This window comes from Acinonyx jubatus, chromosome D2 (assembly GCF_027475565.1).
Source record: "Acinonyx jubatus isolate Ajub_Pintada_27869175 chromosome D2, VMU_Ajub_asm_v1.0, whole genome shotgun sequence".
Taxonomy (NCBI): Eukaryota; Metazoa; Chordata; class Mammalia; order Carnivora; family Felidae; genus Acinonyx; species Acinonyx jubatus.
Window position 1 is genome coordinate 60,129,306 of NC_069393.1, and position 11,108 is coordinate 60,140,413.

Below are 11,108 nucleotides of genomic sequence, written 5' to 3' on the forward strand. Positions count from 1 at the left end.
CCCACTCCTGGGTCTCTCTGAAGCTCAGAATTTATTGCTTCTCCTCCCCCTGTCTTGGAATTCATGCCTCCCTGGCATCCTTCTGGACTCTTCGCCCGTGATTGTTCCTCTTTCTCCTCCAAAGCTCTACAGGTCTTGGTCCTTCCTCTTCTCACTTAAGCCTCTCTCTTGCTGGGCCTCCCCATTCCTGCAGCTTCAAACATCACTGCCATGTCCTTCCTCCTGACCTTGCTTTTGTACACACTTGCCTTTCATGTCCAGTTACCTGCAGGGTCAAGCCAAAGTCCTGGCCTAAACCTCCTGCTGTCTTCCCCTTCTCGCGCAGAACTGCAGCTGTCCAGGCCCAGCTCACACTTCTAGTACATTTCTGCCTTGCCCCGCTGGCCACTGTGTCTCCCAGAAGAGAGGCCCTATGTATAGGGTGTGGTCAGGAGGGCTATCACCAAGAGTTGGCTGGGGCTTGGGGAACGAGCTTGGGCGCCCATGACGGCTGCTGTCGTGGGAGGCGAGGGTCTTTAGGAGCAGGCGGGAGGCTTCCAGCCGTGTCCTTCACTCCCTGGTGGGGTGGCACACACTGCTCCAGGCATCTCCCTCTCAGGGGATGTGAGCAAATGGTGGACGGACAATGGCAAAGAGGTTTGGGCTGGAAAGCACAGCATTTGGGGGCCTCAGAGGGCAGGGACACATTTGAGGACTGTCCAGCGCTGATCCAGAGACTCTGTCACTGGATGCAGTGCTCAGGGAGCAACTCTTGGTGGGGCTCACTGGAAGCGGGCTCCTCAGCCCCCCTGCCCAGTCCTTCATTTTTGCCAGCTTGGACTGCACACTGCTCCATTTGCTTGTTTGCTCCCTAGCTTGTGTCATAGCTCCTTTCCAGACTGGAAGCGCCATTAAGATAGAACCCTGCCTCTCCGTGCGTCCTGCTCTCTGGCACTCTAGGTATTCCATCAATGTTTGTTGAATGAATAAATGAAACATATGCTGCCCCTTTCCCAGTTCTTTGCCTTTGTTCTTGCTGTTTCCTCCCTGTAGGTGCTCTGCGGCCCCACTCCCATCTCTGGCTCCACTTGTCACAACCCTCCCTCTCCTTCCAGACCCATTCAAATGAAGCCTTCCCTGATCCCCCAGCTTGGAGCCATTCTTCTCCATGCTAAATCTCTGTGGCACACGGCTTGCCTCTGTCATATCACTTATGTCTTTTGCTTTGGATTCTAATTATTTCTGTACCCGTTTCTGTCCCCCTATTAGACAGTGAGCTCCTTGAGGGCAGGGCATATCATCTGTGTATTTTCTCTTCCCTATTCCCTGACACAATGCTATCTAGGCAGTAGGTGTTCTGTAAGTGCATAGTGTAAGAAGGCAGGGGTATTGATTACAGTCGGTGGCTTTTCACTGTGCCAAATGCTGCTTCCTTGCAGCCCAAAGTGGGGTCCCTGAGCCCGCTTACCTGAGCTGAGAGCTCACTGTACTGACTGGGCCATCTCTAAGATCTCCCACCTTTCCTCCCCACCCAATCCCTGCTACCACTTTTGCTGAATCATGCTCCATTTCAAACATTTGCATGGCCTGACCACAGCATGGTAGATGGGGGAAGGCTGAGCTGCAGGGATTGTCTGGGCATACGAGTCTCTTGGCAAGAGCCCAGGAAAACAGAGATTGCCTGATACGGAGGGGGCTGGGCTCCAGGGCACATCCAGGGGCCCCTGCATGACCCCCCAGGCCCTGAGACCAGAAAAGCATGGGGTGAACCCAGGTTTGCATGTCTGTGGTCACCATCTGTGCTGATGGAGGCATTAGCAGGATGTGTATGTATGTGTGAATGAGTGAGTGTGAGTGCGTGCGTGTGCGTGTGCTTGTGTGTGTGTGTGTGTGCGCAATGAATGAGTCATCAGGGAGGGGCAGAAGCCCAGAGGAGCTCACAGGCTAGATCTTCCCCAATCTTTCCTGTTTGGGCCGCCAGAGACTGAGTGGCACTTCTTCTAGCAAGATTTAACCCTGGTGTTTCAAGGGTTTTCCTTCCCAGCCAGACTCCATACTCAAACTTAGGGCAGAAGTTCTTAAACATTGCAACTTAATCGAATCACCTGGGGTGCATGTTCAGCGTGGGGGTGTCTGGGTCCACCCCCGCCCTGATTTTCAGATCTGGTCCGTATACCACACATCTGGAGCTTGCTAGTGCTTACTCAGACAAACTTGGTGGAAGCTGCAGGAAACCCAGCCAGAGCGCTGAAAACAAACACACAAACTATTTAGAGGGTCGAGGAATACAGCAGCTTAGACTCTATGTAGCAGCCAGACTTCTGGGATAAAATTCCAGCCCCTACATGGATGGCCCCAGGCAACTCAACCTCTTTAGGCCTCAGTTTGCTCCTCTAAAATGGGGCTAATAATCTTCCTACTTCATTAGGTTATCATAAGTATTAAATGAGCTGTATATGTAAGAACAACGCCTGCCATGTAGTACCATTTAAGCATGTTAGATGTTATTATATTATTATTATTATCTTTTAATGTTTATTCATTTTTGAGAGAGAGAGAGAGAGAGAGAGAACAAGCAGGGGAGGGGCAGAGAGAGAGGGAGACACAGAATCTGAAGCAGGGTCTGATGCAGGGCTCGAACTCACTAACCATGAGATCATGACCTGAGCTAAAGTCGGACGCTTAACTGACTGAGCCACCCAGGCGCCCCAATGTTATTATTATTTTTAAATTTAGAATCTGGACATCTAGGACCCAGGATTCATGGCGGATCTATTTAGACTCTTGCTACTTAGCTCTATTAGGCTCTCGCTAGTTCACACGTGTCAGTGTGGCCTGGGAGCAAGATAGAAATGCAATTTCAGACCCAGCTCTGGATGCACTGAATCAGAATCTGCATTTAACAAGAGCCCAGGTGAACAGTGAGCTCACTGAAGTTTGTGAAGCCCTGCTTTCGAGCACACAGGAGGCCACACCCTGAAACTAGGCCAGAGATTGGGCTGTTTGGGGGAAGGAGGCCAGCAAGGGTTAGGTTGCCCTGCCTTGGGGTCAGCACCGCCTGGAAATCCCCCAGACCGTTTTCAGTGCGGGCACTCCACGAGGGGACACTGCTGGGGTCCCTACACGTCGGTGTGCTGGGACAGCCTGTTGCCTGGGGCCACCGTGAGGGCGCGGTGGTTGAGCCCTCCCCTCCCCCCCCAGATCCCAGGGGATGCCAGGAGGTCGAGTGGCGGTTTGCTGGAGTACCAGGTGCTCAGGAGGCGGTCCACCTGCTCCCGGCTGCAAACGGCACGCAGGTGGGCCTTCCCGCTTCCGCCGCCGTCCAGGCCATCTTGGGGCCCGGGCGTCACGGGGGGCTCGGGGTCCCTGTCCGCGGTGTCCCGGCGCAGCCCCCGTGCCCGCATCTCGCTCTGCATGTTGGCAAAGAAATGCAGCACGCAGCGGTGCGCGAAGTCCCGCGCATGCTCACAGCACGTCTCGTCGAAGAGCTTCTGCTCCAGGTCCACGTAGTTGCTCCAGTATCTGCGCTGCAGGAAGACCGTCTGGTCGAAGCAGGGCCTCAGGCAGCGGCCCAGGAAAGCCAGGATGATCAGTAGCAGGGTGATACTCCAGCCGATGGCCTGGAGGGGAGGGGCGAGGGGAGGGGCACCAGGTTGGGCGAAGAGAGGCCAGGTGCTATACAGTGTGGCAAGGGTGTTCCAAAGTCTCTCCCTTTACTTACCCCCCATCTCTCCCCAAATCTGTCCGTGTTCCCATTTAGTCCTTCCCATCCGTCCTTCCAACCACCTCCACCCGTCCTCGCTTCCATTCGATCTCATTCTTGCATCCATCCGTCTGTCCAACTATTTCTCTACCCATCCATCCAGTCATCGATCTCTTACTTGGCTTTGTACCTGTCAGCTTCCCATCCAGCCATCCTTGCGACTGTCCTTCCATCTGTGCATCATACGTTTTCCTGCCCATCCATTCATGTTCCCGTACGCTCATCCTTTCCTCCGTTTGTCTATCCACCCTCCCACCGTTCATCCTCCAAACGTTCCTCTGGAAGGAAACCAGAATATGTCACCCCAACATATACCTCTTTGACACAAAAAGTATCTTGAACGAAGACAATTAAGAAGCAGCAACATAGGAACAGCTCTCTCGACCCTTCTCTTTTCTGCCTAAAGGCAGGAAATACATTCTCCTTTTACTGGGAGACAACTCTTATCAGCCTGGAGACCGCACCAGAGGAATCTGCCAACAAACCTTACTCCACTAGTTTCCTCTCATGTGTTTACTTTCCCACAGTTTCTGCCCTTGGAGACTAACGTGGCTCTCCTTTGTCCTGCCATTGCTCTACAAAGGTATTGCTCTTTGTTGAAGATGCTAGATAAGTTGAAGTTCTAAGCCACCACTTTGAGTTACTCTTTCTTTGTTTTAGGTTTCTTCCACGTGATGTGCACTGCACAGATTAATAAATTGTGTTTTCCTTCTTTTAATTTGTCTTTTGATAGAGTGTCAGTTGAAAACCTAAGATGGGTGGAGGCAAAATTTTGCCTCCCTTACATTCCCACCAATCCATCCATCCACCCACCACCCATCCATCCACCCACCACCCATCCATCTACCCACCCACCCACCATCCATCCATCTACCCACCATCCATCCATTCATCCATCCATCCATCCATCCACCCACCTATCCATCCATCCATCCATCCATCCATCCATCATCCTTTTGTTTTTTGATCCAGTCTTTCATCAGTCCTTACACATGCTTATCCATCGCATCTATGCAGCCACCCATCCTATATTTTGGGAGAGGCACTGGGGACCCAGTCTTTGCTCTCATAGAATGCACACTTGTGGAGGAAACAATGAAATTGGTGATAGATTGGCTGAATGCCATGTTCTGGGATGTATAGGGGGTCATGGGAATACAGAGGAGGGAAACCCAACCTGAACTTGAGGGCTTAGGGAATAGTGAGATTGAGGCTGAGATGTGAAGGATGAGTAAATTTATATAGGATATGAACAGGGAGTAGTGTTCTAGGACAAGTGTGAGGACAATTTGAAGAGTTCCTTGAGTCTGGATCCTACCCTGGCCTGGCACCTCTCCCTCCTCTCTGCCCGCCGAAAGCTTTAGTCTCTCCAAGGCCTCACTTAAGACACACAGAGAAACTGTGTGCTCCTGGGACAGGCAGAGAAATCACTCCTCTAAGCCACAAAGACATATTTGAATCCTTATCATTTGTGGATGTGGTTTACACAGCTCTCTTATTTGGCCTCTCTCAGGATCCTCCCTTCCACCTACCAGTGTAAAATAGTCGTGTGAGTGTTTTACACACAAGGAACATTTAATGTGCCTGATAGCCTACATCTGAGTCAGGACTCAAACCCTGGTCTAATTGCAAGTTCTACACTCTTTCCTGTGAACTAGCGAGAGCCCAGAGAATTTAAGCCTGCAGGGCCCATCCAAGTGGAGGGGACTGAATCAACTATAGGAGAGACGGAGACCCAGAGGGGGAGTAATGTGGCCAAGGTAGAGTGTGACCCTGGATCAAATGTGTCCTGAGTACTGGTCCCCTCTCCATCATGCATTGACCTGCATTTGCCATGAGTCCGCCTTGGTTCTCACAAAGGGCTTGTTTGTGTTTTTATTCCCTGTAGCCCCAGTGATGCGTTGTATGTCGTGGGTTCATGTAAATGCTTTTGGGGGGAACACAGCCCAACTGGGGCTCTGGGAGAGGTGGTGGTGGAATCTGGAGTCTGGGCTAGGGGTGGGACTGGGGTCTGCCTCCAGGGTGAAGGAGTGGGTGCCCGTGTGGGGAACCAGGCATCTGGGGGAGGGCCTGCATTGCAGGGAGGTGGTTCAGAGGTGTGACAACACTTCAGATCCCTGCCCTGCCTCTTAGGAGCCGTGCGGCTTGGACCTGTGAACTAAACTCCCAGAAGCTTAGTTTCCTCATCTGTGAAACGGGTTGATAAGGATTGCACCCGCCTCATAGGGTTGTTCTGAGAATTAAGTGAACTAATGCACATGACATACTTAACACGGTGCCTGACACATAAGTGCTCAATAAATGGTGATTAGTATTATTTCTGAGGGGTGGGAAGAACGTGTGTATGGGGTGGGAGTGGGGCAGGGCGGAGCAGTGTATCTGCAGTGCTTTCCTGTCATCTAGACTCCTGGGGATGAAACTAGCTGACTCCTGGAGGGTACGGGAACCTGGTGTCTGCCCTGGGGTGAGTTGGCATTGAAGGCAAAGTGCCCACTTCTTAAGGCCCAACAAGTGTCCTGTATGTGGATCACGCTCCTAATCCTTCTGGGGACCACCTGCTCCTTAGTTGTGTTTCTAGCAGTGGGGTGGGGCCACAGGAAACCATTTGTACCTCCTCACCCCACAGCCCTCCGAACCAATGCGGGATATTTTCTGGGGCTGGGAGAGAACCACCCGAATTACCTGTGACAGGCATCGTAGGTAGCGAGACACTGCCTTTCTCGCGGGGCTGTCCCTGACCAGCTCATCCTCCTTGCAGGGCACCTTGGCCAGGAAAAGCTGCACCTGGCTGGGGGTCATGTTGGCAAAGTCCAGAAACTTTTCGGGGTCCACGGAGCTGCTGAAGGCACACACGAAGCACTTCCCGTCGAGGAGGGCCAGGAGGATCCAGACAAGGGGGGCAGCCAGTGCTCGCTGCAGCACAGAGGAGCACATATACCTAGGGACAGAGGAGCACATATACCTAGGGACAGAGGAAGAGAGGGGTCGCAGAGGCAGCTGGAACTCAGCTGCAGCAGGAAGGCTACAGGAGAGATGCCAGGATGGACTTCCCAGGAGGGCTGGGAAATGCCTGCTGAGGTTACATCAAAGAAATGGCTGCAGCTCCCCCTGCAGAGGTCCCAGCAGAAGAGGGCGGGGAGGAAGGAGGGCTGGGGCCCCGGGAGGTCAGGAAAGTCCCGACCAGCAGTCCTGGGACTGAAACACTGGGAAGCTCTTGTGCCTCCTACTCTAGGCCTTGTAGCAAGCTCTGTTGGTGCCCTGCCCTCGCTGGAGGCACTAACATCTTTAGTGAGTAGTTCCTTTCCTCTCGTGTCTGATCTCGACTACCTGCCAGGCTCTGCCCAAGGGCTTCGGAGGAGTCTCTGCTCCCAGAGCGGAAAGCTGAAAGCCAGGAGAGTTAACAACCCCAACCAACCTTCAAGCCACAGGGACAGGCCTGGCGGGTAAAGACCCTAGATTCTCAGCGGGACAATCCGCGTTCTCAGAAGGTCCCCAGAAGGAATGACCCCAGTTGCCCACTCAGTACCACACTCTCCCCAGAGCTGCTTTTGTGGGGGAGCCTAAAGTAGGACAGCCCTACCCAATAACGCTTCCAGAGGCAGCGCCTCGCACACCCCCCTCCAGGTCCAGAAGCCCACCCTCTCTCTGTCCCCAAAGGGTCTCTTCTGCCCTTCTGCCCTTCGGGAGGTTGCGTGTGGGTCACAGGACAAAAGCCCAGTAGAGCTGTATTCACTGGGTTCTGGAGGAAAAGGCAAAGGGCACAGCTATGCGTATGACCCTCCCTGTGTGGCAGAATCACTGGGATCACGGATCCCCGGGCACCCCGAAGCAGGGGCCCCTGTGCACAGCAGGCAGGTGCTGTCTCTGACTTGGACTGTATACAAAGCACGAAATGACATATGCTGGGCTGTGTATATGTGGGCATGGCCTACCCAGCAGGGAATTATAAATACATCGTAGATAAGGTGGCTCTGGCGTTTTCTAAGGGCGGTGTGGTCAGAAGGTGGAACTGAAGACTTGTTACGGACTTCCATCGACGGGTTTCAATATACGGCACCAAGCAGGTGCGAGGCTTTGAGGACACCGCGGTACAACAGGTGAGGTCCTTGCCCCCGGAGGACTTACAGGAGACGGAATGCAGCCTTGCAGCCGGTCACGCCTCCTACCACATGTGAGCACTGGCTGTGCGTGTCACGAGATGGCCCTTCACGTATGTGCGGAGTTGTAACTCGTGGCCAGAGAACAGACGTGACCCGGGCAATTCTTAGGAATCCTGCACTGGCCGTAGAAGGGCGACAAATGACAGGAACGGAAACATCCGTTTCCACACCGGCAACTGGCTAGTGAGTCTCTGCAGGTTCCTGTTTCCCTGCTTGGGGGTGGGTGGGGGAGCCAGGAGGATCATCGGGCTTGGGGAGTCACCGGCAGCGTCTGAGGGGGGAGACCCCTGACCGTGCCCAGGGGTAGCTGGGTGGCGTGGGACCGTACCTGATGATGCCAGGGTCCTTCCTCCGGTGCCCCACGGGCCGGCGCCACTCCTCAACCATCAGCACGGACTGCCGGTTGGCAAGGAGGCCACAGAGGAAAAGGGCAAGTGGGGGTGTCAGCAGCAGGCCCAGGCCATAGAGGGCATTGTAGCGCGCCAGGCAGGGGCAATTGAAGTCGAAGGAGGAGTACAGCTTGATGGTGACCGCGGCCAGCAGCAGGCAGATGCCATTCATCACTGACTCCGAGCTGGACTGGAAGTGCTGGAAAAGCACACGGAACTTTTCCATGGCTCTGGCCCGGGGGCGGTGGGCAGCCGCGGGTCGGGGGTGGCAGCGAGGCTTCGGCCACCTTCCTGACCAAACCCAGGCCACTCTAGGGGCAAGCCTGGGGTGCAGAGGAGGGTCTTCTCTTCCAAAGGCCTGAGGGGACAAGGAGGGGGTGACGTTCAGCCCCCAGCCCAGCCTCTGGTGTCCCTCCAAAGACGCCAAAGATGTGAGGCAGTCGCAGGCTCTCTCCGCAAAGTGCCCCCCCCCCACCCCGCCCCAGCTCCAGCCCCGGCTGTGCCCCAGTGCCACTCCCCTCCTCTCTGGAGGGAAGTCACTGCCAGCTCAAAGCACCCTTAGGCAAATGTCACTCCACCCTCCCCAGCCCATTCCTTCCTCTCTTCAGGGTTTGGATACTAAGCCTGACAGCTGGTGGGGCTTTGTGTGGGGGACAGGCAAATTCTGGGCGTGGTAAGGCAACAGTGCCAATGAGGCCAATTATATTTTCCGGACTTAGTCAAAAACACGATTGGGCTCCGCTGAGTCCAGGTAGATTTCATGTTGGCTTTCACGCTGGGAGGAGCCAGGGGGCACCTCACCCTGCCTGAAGACTGCCTGGAAGAGAAGACCCTTGAGAAGAGCCCAAACCGTGTTTTAACGTTTGCTGGGTTAGGGCTTCTGGAAGGGGAAGGCCTTCCTGGCAGAGGGTCCCGTATGGGCAAAGGCATGGAGGTGAGAAGCAGCCTGGTGTGGGCCAGTAGTGTGGGGTTGCTGGACTGTAGCATCAGACAGGAGGTGTCGTGAGAGGGGACTGGAGGACTCAGTGGATGCCTGCCACCTTCTTTTCCATTTTATTCCACTGTCCCCAGGTCTGGCACCTGACCGGCCCAGGTATCTCTAAAGCACAGCTCTCCTACATCACTCACCTGCTCAAGTGTGACCAAGGGCTCCCTCAGCTTCCTTAGCTTGGCATTCAAGGCCCTCCTAATTGTACCCAGACGTGCCTTCCTACCTCCACATCCTCCCCACCTGAGACCCTTGCCCCTTCCTCCCACCTGCTCTTCAAGAGGCAGCTCAAACGCAACCCGGTCACCAAGCCCCACCCCTGGTGACCTCAGCCCTGTGGGAACCTCTACCTCCCCTCTGGCCCCTGAACGGCTGCCTCGGCCTGTTATTGATCTTCCTCAGGGGTGGGGTGTGGATCTCCCAATCAGGGCAGGGATCTGGACTACAGCTGGTTCTCTGCAGTGTCTAGCACGGTGCTGCGTGCATAGTCAGTGACAGCAAGTGTTTGTTACCTGGGATAGTGATGCCCAGAAGCCCTCATTTCATCTCAGGCTCTGTCCTCTCTGCCGGCCACTTGGCCTGCACCTGCCTCCCTGTTTGCTCCTAGGAAGCCAATGAGTAGAATGTGGGTCCTGCCCTAATCTCTGTCTCTCTCCCTTTCTTTCTCTGTCTCTCATTCTGTCTCTGTCTCTCTCTGATTCTACCATAGTGTGTGTGTGTGTGTGTGTGTGTGAGAGAGACTCTTTGTGTCCCTCTGTGTCTTTCTGGGGGTCTTTCTGTCTCTGTCTCTCACTGTTGCTGCCTCTTCTTTCTATCTTTCCCTTCTCCTTGCCTGCTGTCCACCCTGTAGCTGTCCTACTGACCCCCACTTCTGACATTGGCAGCCCAGCTTGGGGGGAGGAGCGAGGCTGTCAGAGGAGCCCATGGGTCTGTTCCTGGGGTCCCAGATCAGTGGTCCTTGGGCCTGGAGCCTGGGCCAGGGTGGGTGAGGTGGCCAGACCCCAGCTACTTAGGCTTCTCCTCAATCTTCGTCTCTCTGGCTTCCTCACTCAGCCCAGGATGACTTCTGAGATAAAGAAAAACCTTAGGGACCGGTTGGTCCTGATCCCACTGTGCCCTGCTCTGTCCAGCCTGGACCAGTGGTTCCCCCTGGGCTCCAAGTGATGGCCTTAGTCAAGTTCATACATCAGCTTTGTTGTCCTTTCCTCAGACCCAGGGTCCTCATGGTCATGAATGCAACTTTACGCCAACCCCGTAGGGCACGTGAGGTTAGTGTCCTTCCGTATCCTTCCTCAGAGACCCAGCCTAACCCTCCCGTCTCCATGGCTCTCACCCCAAGTACTGCAGCCGCACTCACCACCCTTGTTTCTTTTTCTTTTTTTTAAGTTTATTTATGTATTTTGAGAGAGAGGGACAGTGCAAGTGGGGAAGGGACAGAGAGAGGGAGGAAGAAAGAGAATTCCCAGCAAGCTGCACACTCAGTGCAGAGCCCGATGCAGGGCTCGAACTCATGCACCATGAGATCGTGACCTGAGCTAAAGTCAGCCATTTAACTGACTGAGCCACCCAGGCACCCCACCACCCTTATTTCCATAGTCTCTAATAACTTCGAGAAAAAACTCCATTTTTTCCTGATTAATCACAGCGTTCTTAAGCATTTAAAATTACGGAACATGAACGTGTCCCCATCACGGCAACCCCCAGAGAGACTCCTTGTCCCTGAGTCGGCGCGTGTCCTTGCAGACTTGTTGCAGGGCCCACACGGACACGTGCCAGCTGGGCTGCCTGGAATTCCTTGGGACAACCAGCGACCACTGTGAATCCACCAC

At 54.3% G+C, this 11,108-nt stretch overlaps 1 protein-coding gene across 1 annotated transcript; it reads right to left on the minus strand.

Moving 5' to 3' along the window:
• Nucleotides 1-6: 6 nt before the first annotated feature.
• Nucleotides 7-9,671, minus strand: CALHM3 (calcium homeostasis modulator 3). Its single transcript, XM_027062020.2, has 4 exons — nucleotides 9,549-9,671; nucleotides 8,231-8,649; nucleotides 6,425-6,680; nucleotides 7-3,599 (listed from the first exon to the last, which is right to left on the minus strand). Exons 2-4 carry the CDS (start codon nucleotides 8,515-8,517, stop codon nucleotides 3,099-3,101), a joined length of 1,044 nt encoding a protein of 347 aa, XP_026917821.1. The 5' UTR covers nucleotides 8,518-8,649; nucleotides 9,549-9,671; the 3' UTR covers nucleotides 7-3,098.
• Nucleotides 9,672-11,108: the final 1,437 nt, after the last annotated feature.

What these genes read in the sequence shown, in the direction of transcription:
- CALHM3 (XM_027062020.2), bottom strand. Translation starts at nt 8,517, where the DNA reads ATGGAAAAGTTCCGTGTGCTTTTCCAGCACTTCCAGTCCAGCTCGGAG. An exon ending in AAGGACCCTGGCATCATCAG is followed by an intron (nt 6,681 to 8,230) that starts GTACGGTCCCAC and finishes CTCTGTCCCTAG; the next exon opens with GTATATGTGCTCCTCTGTGC. An exon ending in ACCTACGATGCCTGTCACAG is followed by an intron (nt 3,600 to 6,424) that starts GTAATTCGGGTG and finishes CCTCCCCTCCAG; the next exon opens with GCCATCGGCTGGAGTATCAC.